At 41.1% G+C, this 18,850-nt stretch overlaps 2 protein-coding genes across 2 annotated transcripts in view; one reads left to right on the top strand and one right to left on the bottom strand.

Moving 5' to 3' along the window:
* The window catches only part of slc6a15 (solute carrier family 6 member 15), a 55,925-nt gene extending 51,687 nt beyond the window's left edge, over nt 1-4,238 (top strand). Inside the window, exons 11-12 of the mRNA XM_060922935.1 lie at nt 3,110-3,272; nt 3,401-4,238. Of these exons, the coding sequence (XP_060778918.1) occupies nt 3,110-3,272; nt 3,401-3,739 (502 nt within the window). The 3' untranslated portion in view covers nt 3,740-4,238. The remainder of the gene's footprint in view (nt 1-3,109; nt 3,273-3,400) is intronic.
* Nucleotides 4,239-4,369: 131 nt separating this feature from the next.
* On the bottom strand, nt 4,370-18,589 carry ctsd (cathepsin D). The gene is made up of 9 exons (XM_060923769.1): nt 18,433-18,589; nt 14,696-14,852; nt 13,789-13,912; nt 13,538-13,656; nt 9,696-9,895; nt 6,057-6,179; nt 5,607-5,751; nt 5,306-5,404; nt 4,370-5,062 (listed from the first exon to the last, which is right to left on the bottom strand). The coding sequence occupies exons 1-9, from the start codon at nt 18,492-18,494 to the stop codon at nt 4,901-4,903; spliced, it is 1,191 nt and encodes a 396-aa protein (XP_060779752.1). The 5' UTR covers nt 18,495-18,589; the 3' UTR covers nt 4,370-4,900.
* Nucleotides 18,590-18,850: the final 261 nt, after the last annotated feature.

Below are 18,850 nucleotides of genomic sequence, written 5' to 3'. Positions count from 1 at the left end.
TAATAACGGCAGCGGTATGTGAACCCACGAGAATAAAGTGGAGTGGCAAACGACTTAAACAAATCTGAGCTGTTTTATTTATGATTTATTGGCCCAACAGTAGACTTGAAAGAAACCTGTGTGAGACTTGGCAAAAAACTGTGGATATAATGGATAAGTCTGTGCATGATCTGCGGACACTTTGAGGTAAGCAAATGCAAGAAATTCAGATTTAAAACATGCTAAATTGGCCCCAAGTTGATAACTGTATGAGGAGCAAGCCTTCCAGACTTCTACAATTTAATAATAATAATTTAGGATGGTTTGGGGCTTGCTCGCTGCTGCCAGGTTGGTTGTTGAGTAGCCTGACCTGTTTTGTTTTGTTTTTTTTTTCTTGCGTGTGGTATCCTTGTTGACGCGAGGTTGTTTTTTGAACATGCCAATGTGGACACGATTTCCCCTGATGAGTTATGACTTCAGACGCGATGCGTGTGTGGAGGTGTGGAGTCCGCGTGATATGTGCGTAAGAGAGGCTTCTCATGTGTTTGGAGATCCGTGCTCCGAGACAAGCGCAAGGCTTCTCATGTGTTTGGAGATCCGTGCTCCGAGACAAGCGCAAGGCTTCTCATGTGTTTGGAGATCCGCGCTCCGAGACAAGCGCAAGCGGCCCAAGAGGGGAAAAAAAGGGACTCCCCCCGAAAATATCAGCGTAGTTCGAACACTGAGTGTAGGCACTGGGTGTAAACAACAAATAGTTTACAATGTCTGGGTAGCAAACAGATGGCAGAATTGGTGTCAGGTCCTCCTTATGTTTCCATTCTCCCTTGCCGCGAGTCTTATCATATGGGTCAAACCCATCAATCACAGCCAGTTTCTCCACATACCGTGCCCTTTCTGCAGCTGGTAATGTACTCACATAACCAGAATTATCATCCATCGTGTCACTTCACTCTCGCTCGTACTTTGTTTTATATTGTGAGTGCATGTACTTGGTCTTCCAATATGGCGCCTAACAAAATCTCATGGCGTGGTGACGTCATGTGAAAGGGGTCTATAGGAATCTTTAACCGTTCCCAGCAGTTAACAATGACCATTTCCACATTTAGTCAAAGTAAAACAAACATAATTGAGGAAATGAGTTTAACATTATTTGTAACATCCTATTACAAAAGTCTGGAAAGATGGCTCTGTCAGTGTGTGGTAAGAAGCAGATGTAAATGGAATATACAAGGAATTAAAAGGTGCTGACTGCAAAGTCATCTGAAATTTTCAAAAAAAAAAAGTGCATGGCATTTTCCTGTGTCTCACAAGAACAATATCATGCAGGTGAGATGTGATCATTTTGATGTGCTGAGGGTCACGTTTCTCCTTTATTGGGACCGAATAACCTACCTCTTGAGGTAAACAGTATGGTCCTACGGGAATGGCCAAACGTGAGAAGCTTTAACTAATTAGCATAATTATGGAACTGCGTCACACAAAGATGTGCAGAAAACATTGACTCTGCATCGACTTCAGTTTTGAGTCGCAGGTATGGAAGTTGTGGTTGACCGTCGCGAATAGATCGATTACTGCTTTTGTGTTATTTCTTTCTCAGTAAGATCAAAACATTACATGTATAACTCCTTACTCGCTACTGTCGAGTCAAGCCCATGCATTCTAAGGCCAAGATGGCGACACGCTAGCTATAATGATTACCTGTCCAGAAAAATGACCCATGTTCTATCTTGCAGTTGCACTCACTAGGCAGGCTTTCCTTTTCTTTTCCAGTGGCTTTTAGCTGGCAGGAGAGCAGAGCCTGCCATGTTTGCCCACACCGCCTTGTTTTGGTTAAAAGTAGGTCAAACGCCCCATGGTGAGTTGCATGATATTGCTGCTCACTTGCTTTGACAATCTCCAGAATTGTAAAATGCAGAATGCATTTTATCTCAGCAAAACGCTTACACGTTGCTGGGTTTCGCATGACATCACAGCCACCTCATTAGTTATTCAAAACTTTAGCTGGTGGTCTACTAAAGCTCAGTTGACAAAGCGTTTGTACAGAGAAGGTGCATTGCTCGCATGCAAAATGCCTTTCGCTTGCGTTGTCTGATAGATTTGAACAACCTGTGAAACTGAAGTTTCTTCAGGGTTCCCCGTGAACTAATTTAAAAAAAAAGTGAATAAACACTGTCTTTCACAAAGACATTGAGAAAGGTGGCCTTTGAACCTCTCACTGAAATCGAAGGGAGCAGAGTCGAAGCATGCTCAAGTCTGCAGTGATCGCTTCATGAAAGGTTTGTATCTCCCTCTCAGCTGCTGTTAATGTTTTCCAAGTACTTGTCTTTTTAATTTATTTTTTTTAAAGTCACGAAACACAAGTCCCTAGCTGTTTTTGTTTACTCCTCACAAAGTTCGTGTGTGAAGTTTGCAACAAAATTCTTACCCAGCCATACAGTTACAATGTGCTGTGATCACTTCTCCGTCTTGTTTAAGATCCAGGTCTTTTAAAGGGGTTTCTGATGATCTTTGTAAATGATGTACTGGAGAGATAAGCCCCAACACAAGTGAGGAATCAAGAAAATTTTTGTTTAAACTTCAACTTGCACCGCTTCATTGTAAAGACATGAACGAAAAGCTTTAATAATAATACAGGATTGATTCAGCAGCGGCTTGATAGCGAGGTCCTTTACCTAGCCCCACACAAAAACGTAAGCCTCTATACTCTTGCACACTTTCATGTGTTTTGCAGTGTAGAAGGATGTCTGCAACACCAGCTAGTTGAAGATGTCAGGGAACTCGATCGTATGACACATCCTTCTTTCCCAGACTGTAGGGGTCGATTCCATTGCACATGGCAATCTTCTGAATATATCTAAAGCAAGCAGTGGTTTCTAGATTACCAGCATACTCCAAGTTATCGCTAGTTGTTTGCGCTACTGCAGCCGTTTAGACCACCAGCTATTTCACTTCCGGTAAAACTGCTAACAAAAGTCAGGTGACTGCAAGGTTGAATTCTGGGCAAAAATGTTCCATTTCTCTTGCTGAAGTTTCAAGATGTTTGTCAGAACCTTTTTAAATTATTTAATGCTCTATGCATGCAGATGAAATCAAAACCAACTGACAAAGTTGAGTTATGCCCATTTTCTAGGTTTTTTAAGGATTTACAGGACATGCTGGGTTTCACTCCATTCCGTTATTACTACTACATGTGGAAGTATGTTACTCCTCTGATGCTGCTTACCCTGCTGGCTGCTAGCATCATCAAGCTAGGCAAGAATCCACCCACCTACAGAGCCTGGATCCAGGAGCTGGTTGGTCCTTTAGGGATTTTTTTTTGGGGGGGGGGGTTTCTGTACTGCAGTGCTGAATGGATGATTGAATAACTCTAACCTCAGGATTAAGGCGTTTGAGTAATGTAGATGTTCTCCATGTGTTTCAGGCTCAGGACCAATTACTCAATTATCCTCCATGGGGCCTGGCTATCTACATCATGTTAATGATCATTGCTATTTTTCCTGTCCCTTTGGTGTTGGTGTTGCGATGTTTCAACTTGATTGACGAGAAGGCCTGTGGCCCAGCCATCTCCTACAAGAAGGGTCGGATCATTAAAGAGAGTGTTCACAGAACAAGGCAAGAGGGAGATGACACCAGTCTCCTCCAGGGAAAGACACCAAGTGAGGCTCCTTCTCCCATGCCACCTAACCGTAAACAGAGCAGCTCCACAGGTCAAGCAGAGCCCACCTCCAATGGCCATCTCATGGTTGACATGCCTTTATAAAAGTCAGACTCAGGCATATCTGGCAAGTCATGTCTTGTTTTTCTCTCCTCAGTTGAGTTCATGGCTTACATGTGAACAAACTGGTTATTTTGCTATCATGTATCAAGTTAATATTCCTGTATGACTGCAGCTCTTCAGCCCTCCCCTCCTCATGACCAGTATTTCATCTACAGATATTAGACAATCCAGTAGCCCTAAACATTGATTATGCTGGTTTTGCACACACCATTTCTTTTCATACATCCACTCATCACAGGAGCATTCTGTAAATACTGATCATATCTGGAATAAGGATAGGGACTTGCCACCAACACAATTAGAAACAGCTTAGCAGAAGTGTTTAGAATGTAATGTAAGCAGTGAAACCTGCAATACGTCTTTTTTTGCTAATTGTGCTCCAAGACCTTTACAACCTAAAATGATTGTTCAAATGTGTGCCTAATAATTCACTTATACAATATCGCTGCTGTAAATTTTTTTTTTTTAACCAAAAATGTTTATCCAAGTAAAAATTGCTCAAATCCCTAAATGCCATGTTTGTTACTCTGTCAGAGTATAAATAACTGTGCTTTGACCTATGTTTTTCAGCATTACAATTAAAAAAAAAAAATCAATCCAAGCAAGTTCCTGTTATTTGTTCTGTCCAGACTTTTATTGTTTGACCAAACTCTGGAAGGAAAAAGTATAAATTACAGTAACTAGTGTAATCACAATTTTCAATCACAGCAGATAAATACAAATGCAATGCTCTTCCTCAAACCCACACAAGACAATTCAGTAGATGAGCAGGTAGTAAAACATGAGGTTGATCACTTGAACAATTTTTATCCAATTTCAGGTAAAGACAGAAAAAGAAATCAATGGCTAAATAAAAAAAAAATTTAAAAAAATTGTACATCCTTTCCTAGCTGCTAATTTAAAAACCATAAGTCATTACTTTGCTAGCATGTATAATTATTTCTGGGCTTTTCCCTGATTTAAGCTTCTGAAGCTCACGGAAACGGAGTATTAGGGAGCTAAAGAAGCACTGTGCAAACAATACCATCATATCACTATTATAAATGGCAGCTGATATGATTCTAGTGGAGGGTTTAGAGCTTTTCCTGCATTACTCCTTTTTCTACCCTTTGTAGGCTTGCCTTTTCTGAACAGTGTGATGGTCTAAACAGCCTTTGCAAAGCCCACACGATTGTTCTCACGGTCAAACATGGTGTAGTACTGTCCAATGAACACATCTCCAAGAATCCACAGTGGCCCAGCAGGAGGAGGGATATCCAGAGCCATGAATCCACTCAGACAGATTTGTCTACCAGCCTGGCTCTCCTGTGTATGGGTGTATACACAATTTACCAAAAGGGGAAAGAGAGAAGAAAAAAAGTCAGTCATACCTTGACCTAGTTGTGACAGTATGTAACCTGATGTGTAAAACCACACACGACTCACACTTGAGTGACTTCAATATATCATTTGAGGAAAACAGTTAAATTTGACCATGTAAAAATGTCACCGCTTCCTTTCTACACAGTTGCTTAAAACTGCAACAAACCATTTTTACATGTGACTAACCTTGAGAATGTACTGTTCTCCAGTCAGTGTGTAGGACTGTCCACCCAAACTGAAGGAAATGGTGGGAAGGGAAGGCACCTTCTTGCAGTCAACCATGTACTACCAAGAAACAAATCAACTTTTAGCAACAATCCCAGAAAAAGGCAAGGCTTGTTTTAAATGCTTACAAGTTTACCTTGGGACAGCCGTACCTGAATTGACTGTCTAAATAAGTCATTAGTAGGATTAAAGTCTTTTCATGGCATGCAAGGAGTTCAGTATTCTACAAGTGTCTAAAGTCCTAATATCAGTGACTGTGTACCTCTCCCTGGATCAGGGGAATGGCTCCGATGGCCTTTTGGAGAGCCCTGATTTCAGCGGCAGGTCCGGTGATCAGAGACGTACCAGTGTCCACAATGGCTTCACAGCCTCCCTTACAAAGGGTCAGCTGACTGCCAATGGTCACACTGAAGAAACAAACCCACAATCATGTTAAACCAGCTAACTTCTCATGAATCTAGCACTGATTATGCAAGAGCAAAACAAACTTTGTCAAGGTTTCCAAGTACATAGTAAAGAAAAGCTCTTAAATAGATATGATTAAACCTAGCCTTGACTGGGGGGCCTTCAGATTCATGTGAAAGTTTGCAAGTTTCTCAATAAAAACGTGACTGTTTCTGCCTTGAGATCAGCACAAACTAACTTCCTCTCAAGAAAGGAAGTCAGAAGCATGACTTTGCAGTAAGTAAGTATGACAAAGATGAGCTCTCACCCGTCCATGTGAATCTGCCAGTATGCCTGGCGGGTGATGTCGACATAGTGAAAGTCTCCAGTGTAGTACTTTGGGTCTGTGCCTCCCAGCAGGAGTTCACCACCAGGCTGAGTATCTGGGTTCCTACCAAAGAATCAAACCAACCAAGATGTGTGCTTAAGTCAGTGGTACAAAAAGTTGATATCGGCCTGAGTGATGGCAATATGCATCATCGGACACTTAAACAGCAATAACGGGGGAGGGGGGGAAAAAAAAGTCAATGTTTAGGGAAACTACAAATGTATCAAGTTCAGCTGTATAAACAGCCCATCATATGCCTTTACAATGGAGCGTGCTAAGATGTGTATAGTTCAGCCACATGATCAACAGCATAGAGTAAGAAATGAGCAGAGTTCTCACAGGCCTTAAATATACTTGTGGTGGTAGCCAGTGGAAAGGGCCTGCACTAACTGCCCAAAAAAAAAAAAGCCACTGATTTCAGGTCACATTGAAGTCATCCACTTGTGCTGCTCAGTGAAATCATGCATGTTCTCCATCAGTGACAACCACAGGCTCCAGAAAAACACTTAAAGGGGAGGGGGGGGGAAGCCTATTAATTTCAGGATAACTGCACTTTAGTAACAGTTTTGGATTAAAAAAAAAAAAAAAAAGTGCATGCACTTGAATATTCAAAAGTCGATTCGCCACTACTCAAATGACCTGTGGCAACTTGTTTACAAAGGTGAATGGAGTGGATCTAAATCAGGAGTATGAAATCACAATCTTGAGAAATGGTGTAGAGATAAGCTGAAACTGAGGAAATGGCTGAGCCAAGGTTTGCTGGGAGATTTGGCCACCTTGAAGAAACATGGTTATGCAATACCACGTTAACCACAAACGTCTAAATCTACAACATCCAGGAGGTAGGTTCTGAATAGTATTTTTTCACAAGTATGAGTGGGGGCAGGCAGCACGGTGGTGTAGTGGTTAGCACTGTCGCCTCACAGCAAGAAGGTCCGGGTTCGAGCCCCTTTCTGTGTGGAGTTTGCATGTTCTCCCCGTGTCCGCGTGGGTTTCCTCCGGGTGCTCCGGTTTCCCCCACAGTCCAAAGACATGCACGTTAGGTTAACTGGTGACTCTAAATTGACCGTAGGTGTGAATGTGAATGGTTGTCTGTGTCTATGTGTCAGCCCTGTGATGACCTGGCGACTTGTCCAGGGTGTACCCCGCCTTTCGCCCGTAGTCAGCTGGGATAGGCTCCAGCTTGCCTGCGACCCTGTAGAACAGGATAAAGCGGCTAGAGATGATATGATTAGGGGCTTCCACCTCAAATCAGCTGATCAGTCTCAAATGCAGTCACATTACTTTAACTCCACCCTCTAGCGCTGTTACTGTCGCTGAAGTGCAAACTTGCCTTAGTTTCTGTTACAGACCAATAAATTTATATATAATGACCAACTGTACACTTTATTTAATTTAAAAAAAAAAAAAAAACTATTAGAGAGAACACCATTACAAAGCTGAAGGTGCTGACAGGACTCAAGCGCTCCAGGTGGCTACAGCACACATCTACAGAGCAAAAACCTTCTGTTCATATGGTCAGCTATTTGACCAATCATTTCAGCACGACACAGTGCTTTACATTCAATTGCCCTCAGAACATTCTTGCTCTTTACGCTTATTTATATTCCTGGGTGGCCCACCTGAGTAAAGTACATGTATGGGAAACACCGCAGACGATGAGGAAAGTGTTTAAGATCAAAATAAAATTATTACGTTCAACCTTTTTTCTCCTAGTAATTAAAAATAAAGTGACTGATGAAACAAGTTTGTCAGCTATATTGCCCAGCCCCAAGTTGTTTTATAATCTGATCCAGAAGCTGATCCAGAGGTGCAAGTCAAGCACCTCAATATTCCAGCTTTAGAGACTTACAGTGAACTAAAAGCTGGTATGAAACTGCACCAGTGTGCAATTTAAGCCAACACCTAAGGTTATTTCATGGCAATAAGACTTGTTTTTGATTTCTTCATAATACCTAATAAAAAAAAAGTTAACAAAAAAAGTGAGATGCTTCAGATGAACATGAAATTCTAAAACACTGCGGTGGCACCTTGTTAAAAACATCCTCCATAGTTCTTTGAGAATAAAATCATTCCTGGATGGCATTGAGACCATGCTAAACTATGAACTGAGTGCTGAGGAGTTTTGTTAGCTGTGTGCACTTGTACCGCTCTTCAAGCACAAGCAAAGTCACTAAGCATCATATGCAATACGTGATCACTTTTGTTAAGTAATTCACATTTATGGGCAGTAACAGCCTCCATACACACGAGGAAGAGGAGAGTCGAGATGTCTGTGTGATCAGAATAATTTTAGAGGGGAAAAAAAAAAGCAAAGAGAAGTAGGAAGCGATTTGAAACAAAAAGGCATGTGGACATTTGAATTTGTACCATCTTGGAAAATAGATGGCCAGTCAAAATAGTCACACCCTGGTCTCACCGTGCCACCTGTCCCTTTTACACAGACATCAATTCTGTTCTTTTATTACCAATCATTCCAGCTCAGAGGTAGATCATCATAAAAACACCACACACACCATTCCGCATTCAGATGCTTTATACAGAACATGAGGCAGAATAAAGGTGCAAGACTTCCACCATGAACAGACTAAAATTGGCTTGTGAATAACACTACGTTCACACTGCAAGGCTTAATGCTCAATTCCGATTTTTTTGTGAGGTCGTTCACATTAACAAATATATGCGACTTGTACGTGATCCTCAGTATGAACGAAAAGCGACCTAAAAGTGTTCTGCATGCGCATTGCAGGATACGACGACGTCACATGCAGTGAGCATGGCCAGTGTTTACGGAAGTAACCTAAAGTTTCCTGTGTATGACAGTAGCCAGCATGGAGTACCTGGCGATGATGCAGTTGTTGTTGCAACGGAGCCAGAACATACACAATAGCCTGATGTTAAGGAGGAGGTTGAGAAGGAAGAGGGCAAAGGTTTTGGCTCAGGCGTTCTGCGGGGTAGTGACTGCAACCTCCGTTCAAAGGAACGTGTGGGTGCGGAGTCGCATTGATGTCATGCGCCATGTTGTTGTAACTTTTTTTGAGAGACCCGCCGCCTACTTCAGCGCAGAATAGTGACATTTGTGGCTTGCTGATGACGTGTAAGTCGGATGAATGCGACCTGGCGGTTCAGACTGAAGTCGCATATGAAAAGATCGGATAGGAATTGGAATTAGGACCACATATCCAAACGGCCTGGGTCGGATTTGAAAAAAATCGGATCTGTCTCATTCATATTGTCAATAAAAGATCGGATACAGGTCACATATGGGCGAAAAAAATCGGATTTGAGTCACTTCAGCCTGCAGTGTGAACGTAGTGTAACACCTCTAGTCAGCCTAGTGTAAAAACACGCATGGTAAAATTGGAACCATGTGATCATTCATTGCTAAAATCAGATTAATAGGCCCAAAACTGACCCCAAAACATTTCCTCTGTATTCAGCACATTAATGCACAACTGCTGACTTTACTTTGTCAGGACTTTTAAAAATCACATGCTTACTTGAGCAAATCCTAGAAGCATTGATGGAAACAAGTTAATGACAAACTACAAAGAATTTGCTGACAAGTGCAATACAAACCTGTTCAGATAGAAAGAGAAGACATTCTTCTCCACTTTCTTCTGGCTCATCATCATGTCAAAGACTGGAGGAACCCCATCTACAGCAATGCGAGGGTAGGCCATGCCCAGGATGCCATCAAACTTTGCAGCAATGAAGGCAACGCCAGGCTGCTTGATGGCTTCACCAAATATCTGCTTCTCTACAGCAATGTCTCCAACCTGCAATTAATTTGATTTCAATTTCAACCAGCAAAACAGCCACCTAAAGGCTGATCTATACTTGGTGTTGACCATGTGTGTACACACAAGATGGCCACCACACATAGCCTGTGCTCATTTAGTGTCTTGTGCACATCCTTGGGAATTAAAGCGAGGCATCTCTGTGGTGCAATACCAACGTCCACAAACAGCAGCAGTATAGCACCATACTGTATCCACAACCGAAGAAAGAGACTAGTTTTGTCTCAAACTGCACATTTGTGTATTATTCTAGACTGTTATGGAGTACTGCCACTAACACTTCCTTTTACAGTTGGTTAGATAATAATAATAATAAATCCCTCTCCCAAAAATCTGTTTTAAAATACTAGTCTTTTTGAATAGTGGCTTTTCTATATACACGTAACCATTTGAATATACAGTGAGGCTTTTTGATTGAGGACACAGATCATGGTCATCACACCCACGACAGAAGGTTTTAAAGAAAACCAGAAGTTGGCACGTTTAACGTCGCTGTGCATAAATCAGGAGACATTACAGCTGGACATGGTTGTTTTTGCTCTGATGTGCCATTTAGTGGTCACCGCTTTAATCCTCTACATGTACACAAGATCTGCAGGGGAGTATGCAAACAATGCTGCTTGTGTAGCAGGTGTGCACTTACGCCTGGTGAAGGTGAAGTATTTGTGCCTTAAAAGGTGCCATGTGTAAGAATTACAGTTTAAAACAAAAGATTAACTAAAAAGGATCAGAACGTGAAGAAATAACAGTTTTGATGTTTGTCAAAGACGTTCATATATCACGTTGCAGAGGTATCTACTGAAGTTAGCATGCTAACCAGCTAGCCCCAAGACAGGATTGGCCACCTATCTAGTAATACCACAGTAAGGTGATCGTGAATCACTGTAGCATCCAGGCTGCAATCAGTCCATCATGAGAGGAGAATAAGAATGCCCGTGAGGTCATCATACGTGAAAGTTACTGCTGGTTACATAGTCTGAAGTTTGGACTCACCTACTCATTCACTGGTTTTTCTGTATGTTAACCATTTTCTGCATTGTAGAACAATACTGATGACAAACTAAGAAATAACATGGAATTATGTGGCAAACAAAGTTTCATAGTAGCCACCGTTTACCTTGACACTTTGCACGCCAATCAGTGGCATTATCCAGCTTTTCAATTAATATCCGTGCCTTGTCAAAAGTTAATTAGTGCGATTTCTTGCCATCTTAATGCACCTGAGATCAAACAGTAAATAATTTAAAATAAAATAAAAAAAACCCACCTATTCCACAATCCATATCACAAAAACCGCTCAACTAAGTAGAGAGAAATGACAGGCCATCGTTATTTTAAGACCGTGTCTTAATAAAAATAATTCAATTAGACAGTGTTTCCAGACTTTTGACTGGCACTGTACATGTTAGCATCCAAGCTATTTCCAGAACTAAGGAAAAGCAAAGCAAATGAATTGCTGCAATTCACAAACAGCTGGAATCCAGGCACCAAAACATGGGTTTGCAGTTACCATTTTTTGTTGATGTGCTGTATTTTTGTATTATGGAAATGGGACCCTACCAGAAGAAACAAATCGCAGAAAGCTGGATTACAGACCTTCCACTCGCATACCCAGACACTAAACCATCTTGTTTTTGGATTGAGTGCATACACCTTACATAAGTTTAAAAGTTACAAATCCCTTGAAGCTAATGAACAGTTTTGCAGTGGCTGGGTGAAAGATCTGCGTGAAAGATCTGCTATTGCCAATTCACAAGGTGGCAAACTACCAGGCCACAGTGTCACACTAGCAAAGGTAAGGTGGCATTCCTATTTTTGGCCCAATTATTAAACCAAACAAAAAACATTCAGCTGCAATTATTTTGAGTCACAGGCAGTGGGTTTGATCAGATTTGCAGTGTTACGAGCAGTAGCGGCTGCTTTCTTGATAAAAAGCAGAGATAAGCAAGCGACAATGTAAACGCTAGGCTGACAGCACATGTGAAAATAAGTGTCATCTTGACTGGCTCTCAGTGTTTCAGCAGTTTGGTCAAAATTTTGCATATTCTTGCCCTGCTGTTCAGTAGAAGTTGACTTTCAATAACTTATAACTATGAACTTAGATTGTATGAACCCAATTGCTAATCAGGGTTCTCCAGAAAATCTGAAGTAACTGGCTTTAAAAAAAAAAAATTTTTTTAAAGTAGGAGGTGGCTCTGGAATTTGCAGAGGCAAAGCCACCGCGGTGTGCCAGAGGTGCATTAATGCTTGGGGGTGTGGGGCATGCTCCATTCAGAAATGTACATGCCTTCTGGTGCATTCTCAGCTAATAAATTACTAACCACCACTTCCATGTAGAATACTTGCAAGATACATATGAAATTTCCCTCCAGATGTGCTTGGCTCTCTTATACCCTGTCCACACTAGGGATTTTGTACCGATACGATACTACTTTCGTGCCGTAACACTTGTCCACACTAGCAACTGTAGCGGTACAAAACCCACAAATGTATGGGTTTCGTACCGGTACAGTAGGACTTCGCTGTAGTGTGGACAGATGAAGCGGTTCTGTATCGATACAAATATAATGCGCAATGAACCATTCCTACGTCTTCCGGGTTATTCATACAATACAATACGCATGTGCTTTCCAGCTGTAAATAAAACGTCAAAATGGCTCAAAACGACCGTGGAGCTACATGGAGCAAAGAAAGTTGTGTTTGTTGGAGCTTTGAGGAGACGAGTGATGCCAGGAACAGCTGGAACAGGAGATTCATTTTCTTTGTTTCTTTCTCAACTGCCTCGCGCATTTTATATGATTCGACTGAATAAATGACCACCAGAAATAGACTGTACATTGACAACAAAAAGCGCACACACGTTGTTTCAGCCGCCATATTCTCGGAAGGAAGTTACTCGGTAACCATGGAAACATTTCGCGCATTTCAACTACCGTGAAAGAAAACCGCAAACATTTCGCGCTAGTGTGGACAGATGCACTAAACTGTACCGGTATACTTTATTGATACAGTTATACCACTATCGTACCGGTATATATGTGAACACAGCTTTAGTTACCCTCTGTAGTATACTACCCGGCTCTGTAACATAACTACATACACTATGGCATGGTCACATGGTCCGGCTCAGCGAATCAGAGTGCAAGAGTCATTCAAATACAGCATCGCTTCCAGTCATGTTAGACCTGAATCAAAGGCAATTTCATGGTGAAATAATTGGATCTGCAACAAATTATGGGCAACAGAGAGGATATAAATTGCTTGAACATTGAACGGCAGGTTTTTTTTTCCTGGGATCGAGTAGCCGGCGCAGACCATCTGGGTAGGCAGAGGAAACTGCCAATCACCAGCACTTGTGGACATCTCTGCTGATGGACTAACACAGCTTTATGCTATAGACAGTGAATTCTATGAGAGGAGTGTGTGCATTTCCTTGTTTTTTTATGATGGGGTGGACACCCCAACTTTCTGGTGGTTTTTTTTGGGGGGGGGTGGAATATGAATCTGCCAGGTGGCCAATTCTTACACATTGCACCTTTAAAGGAAAAAAAAACAAAAACCCAGACTTCACTCAAAAGTGCAACAGAAAATTTGTTTTAAAATAAATCCAAAGAAACTTACTGTGCAAACATCCTGGCTGAGATAGCCAGAGAGACTCCCAGTACCATACTGAATAGAAAAAGCAGTGCCATTCTTGACATATGTGCTGGATTTGGCCCCATTATACTTGTGATGAAGCACTGCAAGAGTCAACAAAATCAAGTTGCACCAAGATGACTCACGACCAAAATCAAACATTCAACAGTAGCATGAATAATTTACCAACACTGCAAATCACGCCATTTTCATACAGTCTCCAAGTGTTGACTTACAGCATGCAATGTCAGTAAAGGAGCAGTGAACGGAAGGCACCCATAAGTTGGAGGATCCTGTGTCAAACACCACAGTGAAGGTCTGGACTGGAGTGCCAAGGCCTATCTCACCATAGTATTGGGCCTGTGAAAGGGAAACAAAACCCCACACACACACAGCTCAAATTTTGCAAAAAATAAAATTCAAGTCAGTATAATCTAGTTTTACACCAACAGAAAGAAATTAAACTTCAAATGTAGCTTACCAAGCAACTATTACCCAACCTTAAGGTGGTTGCCAAACCCGATTGTGATAGTTCTCCATTTGCTAGGACAGCGTGACTAACAGTCTCATGAGAAGCAACTGTGATCAATCAAATGCTTGTGTCACGCTTCTCAAAATCATGACCCAACAAGTTTCAAGATGATTCTTTCAGAAAAAGCATATTTGCAAATCATGCCTAATCACATGATCCAATTTTCTGACAGTCGGCAAGTAACTTAGGAATTACTTCTTGTGAAAATAAAGTGACAAAGAAACGTGACTTCCTCAGACGTACACACTCAACATTACTTGCCACATAATTTCCAAGCTCAAATAGTAGCAGTACCATTTTACAGTACGAGGCATCCCATGACTGATTAAACATCAGTGTTATTTTTGGAGACATTCTGCAGACAGCCAATTCCTACAGCATTTCAATGCACTATAGATCAAACCAAATTTCAAAAGTATTAGAAATTATGGTATAGGCAATGTTGAGTATTACTTGGATTGCAATCATTTTCAAACTACTTTCTCTGTGAATAATCACACTACACAATGGTGCTTCAGAAACCGATTAAGAGGGCCTCCCACTTGACAAACTCAACAAGATTAGCAAACTAGGGCAAAAGGTACTAAAGGTTAAAAACCAGCCACACTCACATCCAGGTAATTCTTTAGAGTTTCAGGGGTTGGTCCGGATTTGGGTGGGAAACCCAGGTTGTATTTTGTGTGCCGAGAGTTGGCCAAGAGTTCCTCCACGGCTCGGCCTGAATCAGACAGCGAGCGCCTTATGGAACGAAACTTCGTTAGGGGGATCCTGCAACAGAATACACAAAAGGTCAGACACACAACACAGCCATACACCGTTCTCTAGATGTTAAAAACTACCAGCACATCAAAGGCCCCCCCCAAAAAAAGCATCAATTCAACAGTGCTGACAGAGTAAACATCTCAGAACAGAACTATGTAGATTTGAAAGGGTTTGAGTTCTCACCTGGCAATAGCTTGCTTATTTTATGTACCAGCTTAGTTTAGCCTGCTGGTTATTCTGGGTAACATGAACCTAATAAAATACAGGGGGCTGCAAAAGTAGGTATCCAGTAAGGATTATTCCAGTATTATAATAGCAGTGCTAGGTTTCATTTAATACTAGAATTCATTAAAAAGACAAGGTTCTCACACGCAAGCTACATTCTGTTGATACTGTGATTCAGTTCATACAGGAGGCTTGCCAGGAAAGTGATGCTGATAAAAGACCTTTATGCCAGTGTGCATGGGTGTCCACACTCGATTAGTGGAGTGTGTGAATGCCGGGGGGGGGGGCAAACAGTTTGAACATTTGAGGTATTAATATGTCTATATAAATCATTAAAAAAACATTGTTTTTCATTACTGTATACCTGATTTTGTATTGTGTTATATTTGTAATACTGTTAATAGGTATGAAATAAAGGCTATTGATGAAAAATAGTCTTAATTAAAGCCGCTAGCGGCCTTGACGGGCCCTCGCACGTGTGGTTCCGCAACCCAGGACATCCCACCACCCAACAAAAGTCACATTTCATATATTCATCAAATGTTCAAAGGTGTTGCAAATGTCATGACTGCTTGACGGATGAGAGATAGACAGACAAACACAGTGTGTGTTTCTGTGGTGTGAAAATATACATTTATATATGTACAAAACTATACATATGTCTCCTCCTTATCTCTATCTCACGCTGTAATCTTAAGTCATCTTAGCTTTCCTGTGTCTGCAGTGTGTGTGTGTACATGCAGAGTTTTCATATGTCTGCAACAAAATGCACAATGATGGCAGGTCACTATTATTGTGCATGTCAGAGGGAGAGAGAGAAGGTGCGTGTATGAGAAAGAGAGCGCTCATAGATGTTGCGTGTGCATGCGTGTGTACTTGTGAGAGTGTGTTGTGTGTATGCATAAATATGCATATGACTGAGTGTGTGTGTGTGTGAGTGTGTGTGTGTGTGTGTGTGTGTGTGTGTGTGAGTGAGTGAGTGAGAAAAAGGGGCACTATGAAGTCCCTGGGCCATGCCCGGGGCCAAACGTCTGTGGCTGAGAAGCGGTTACAATGACTGATTTGTGTATCAAATTTCATGAGTTTTCGTGCATGGGAAATGCGTCAAAAAAAGCCAAGCGCGACAGAATAATAATAATAATAATAATAATAATAATAATAATAGGTTGTTTTACAATCAGGGTACAAAGTTTGTGTCACAGGGATCCAAAATTCAAATTGATTCAAACGGGTTCTTGTACCAGTTTTTAAGTGAAGGACAAGTTAAAGAACAGATAGGCATGTGTAATAGTTTGTATTATAACAAGATTAAGTGTAGCTTTAAGCAGGGCTGGGAGAAACAAATGAAGTGATTCTCAGAGAGGACATTTTTTTTTTTTGACAATTCAGAATCCACTACTTCCACAGTGCTTTTAAATATAAGGCTGTAAGCTTTGTGTTAGTTGTCTAATATTTATGCCCCAATATCTTGACCACAATTTAGGATGAAAATAATCATTTTAGATATGTTATTTTATATTGAAAAATTAGCTGTCTCGGAGAGGACATTTTTTGACACAATTACATACTAATTTGATCAAAATAGTCTGAAAACTTACTGGCATTCAACATTAAAACTTAACTATGTTTCCAATGATATGGAACCAAATATTTGTTTTATGGTATAAAGAATGATGTAAGTGCATCCCTTTTGGAGCTACCTGCGGTCAAAAAAAAGCACTTTTTCTAAATGACATGAGTAATTTTGCTAAATATGACATATTGCCATACATTCACCAAAAATAACGTTATCAAGCCTTTTGATACTGAAGATAACAAGTGTTAAATGTGATTTTAGCTTGTGTATCCTGATTGTAAAACAACCCTAATAATACTTCAAAAAACAATAGGGTCTTCGCACCGAACGATGCTCGGGCCCTAAATATCCTCCTGCCCTTTGAACACTTTCTTTCCCCCCACCACCAGACTCCTGAAGAGCTGACAGGAGTAGTCTATAACCATGGACTACCTTCCTGTAAACTGTCCTTGACTGTTTGCACATTACTGCTACATCCGATCACTGGCTTATTTTTGTATTACACTACATTTACCTTTATTTTATACTATACCACTTTTACTTTGTATTATTTATTTATAATTGGCATTCATGGTGGACAGCAAACTAAGAATTTCATTGTGCAAGAGGACCTGTCCTTACTGTGCATAACAACAATAAGACACTTTGACCTTTGGGAAATAATAACAAAAAGCATTTCTTACACAAATAATAACTTTACTCTGATACAAAGCAGGACTAGCTATGTGGCCAAGCAGTTAAGGATAAAAATACATGACAGACAGTTAACACTATACACTGAGCACACTGTGTGTGTGTGTGTGTGTGTGTGTGTGTGTGTGTGTTCAGCTACACACACCTTTATATACACTACCGTTCAAAAGTTTGGGGTCACTTTGAAATGTCCTTATTTTTGAAAGAAAAGCACTGTTCTTTTCAATGAAGATCACTTTAAACTAATCAGAAATCCACTCTATACATTGCTAATGTGGTAAATGACTATTCTAGCTGCAAATGTCTGGTTTTTGGTGCAATATCTCCATAGGTGTATAGAGGCCCATTTCCAGCAACTCTCACTCCAGTGTTCTAATGGTACAATGTGTTTGCTCATTGCCTCAGAAGGCTAATGGATGATTAGAAAACCCTTGTACAATCATGTTAGCACAGCTGAAAACAGTTTAGCTCTTTAGAGAAGCTATAAAACTGACCTTCCTTTGAGCAGATTGAGTTTCTGGAGCATCACATTTGTGGGGTCGATTAAATGCTCAAAATGGCCAGAAAAATGTCTTGACTATATTTTCTATTCATTTTACAACTTATGGTGGGAAATAAAAGTGTGACTTTTCATGGAAAACACAATTGTCTGGGTGACCCCAAACTTTTGAACGGTAGTGTATATAGGCGTGAACTCCACAACAGAACTTCAAGTAGAGAATGTTCCAGCGAACCTGTAATCAGGTTATTGACAGTTGTGACGCCAAATGCATTGTAATCTGGGCGAGGTTCAAGAATGAGAAGACATGTGTTTTTTCCCCTTTTTACCAAACAAACATGCACTCTTGTTTTCAGTCCATTAATGATAACCCTAACGGGACCCTGTTATCTAACTACAGTAGCGTTTTGCTGAGTCACAGCACTCAGGTTAGCGCAATTAGCTCTAGCAGCAAAGAGACTCCTGTTACTCAATTCATTAGCTCTCACTCACAAACATTACAGCTAGCTTTGTCGCAGTGTTCCCAGCTAACAAGCTAACCGCGGCTCTGCTCCCAATAACACTCCCTGCTGAATAAACAGCTCTGAACTCACCGAACAAGTGCGTCGGTTGTCCACGCAACAAGAACCAGGAGCAGCAAACAAACGAGCTTCATTTCTGCCAGTTACTGAAACAAACAGCGCAGTGTGTGTTTGTGTGTCCGCACCAACGGGCTGCTTTAAACGACTAACCGCTTCAGTCACTTGACTTCGTGACGTCACGGGCACGTGACCACAAGCACGCGCTCTAGATGCGTTCGTGCCCGTCGCTTTCAGTGTTGCGCAATTAAACTGCGCAGCTCTCAACGGCTTTCTGAGCACAAAGAAAGCTGCTTTGTTGTTGTTGATTTGTCATCATATATCATATATCATCACTACACAACACAGCCAGTGTCACTGGGTTATAATGTGGTTATTATTGTCCCAGGGGAATTGTGGGATTTTGATATGCTCGGTTGGGCTGGCAGTCTTT

The sequence above is a fragment of the Neoarius graeffei genome, chromosome 6 (assembly GCF_027579695.1).
Source record: "Neoarius graeffei isolate fNeoGra1 chromosome 6, fNeoGra1.pri, whole genome shotgun sequence".
Lineage (NCBI taxonomy): Eukaryota > Metazoa > Chordata > Actinopteri > Siluriformes > Ariidae > Neoarius > Neoarius graeffei.
This window is presented reverse-complemented; position numbering and strand designations above follow the sequence as displayed.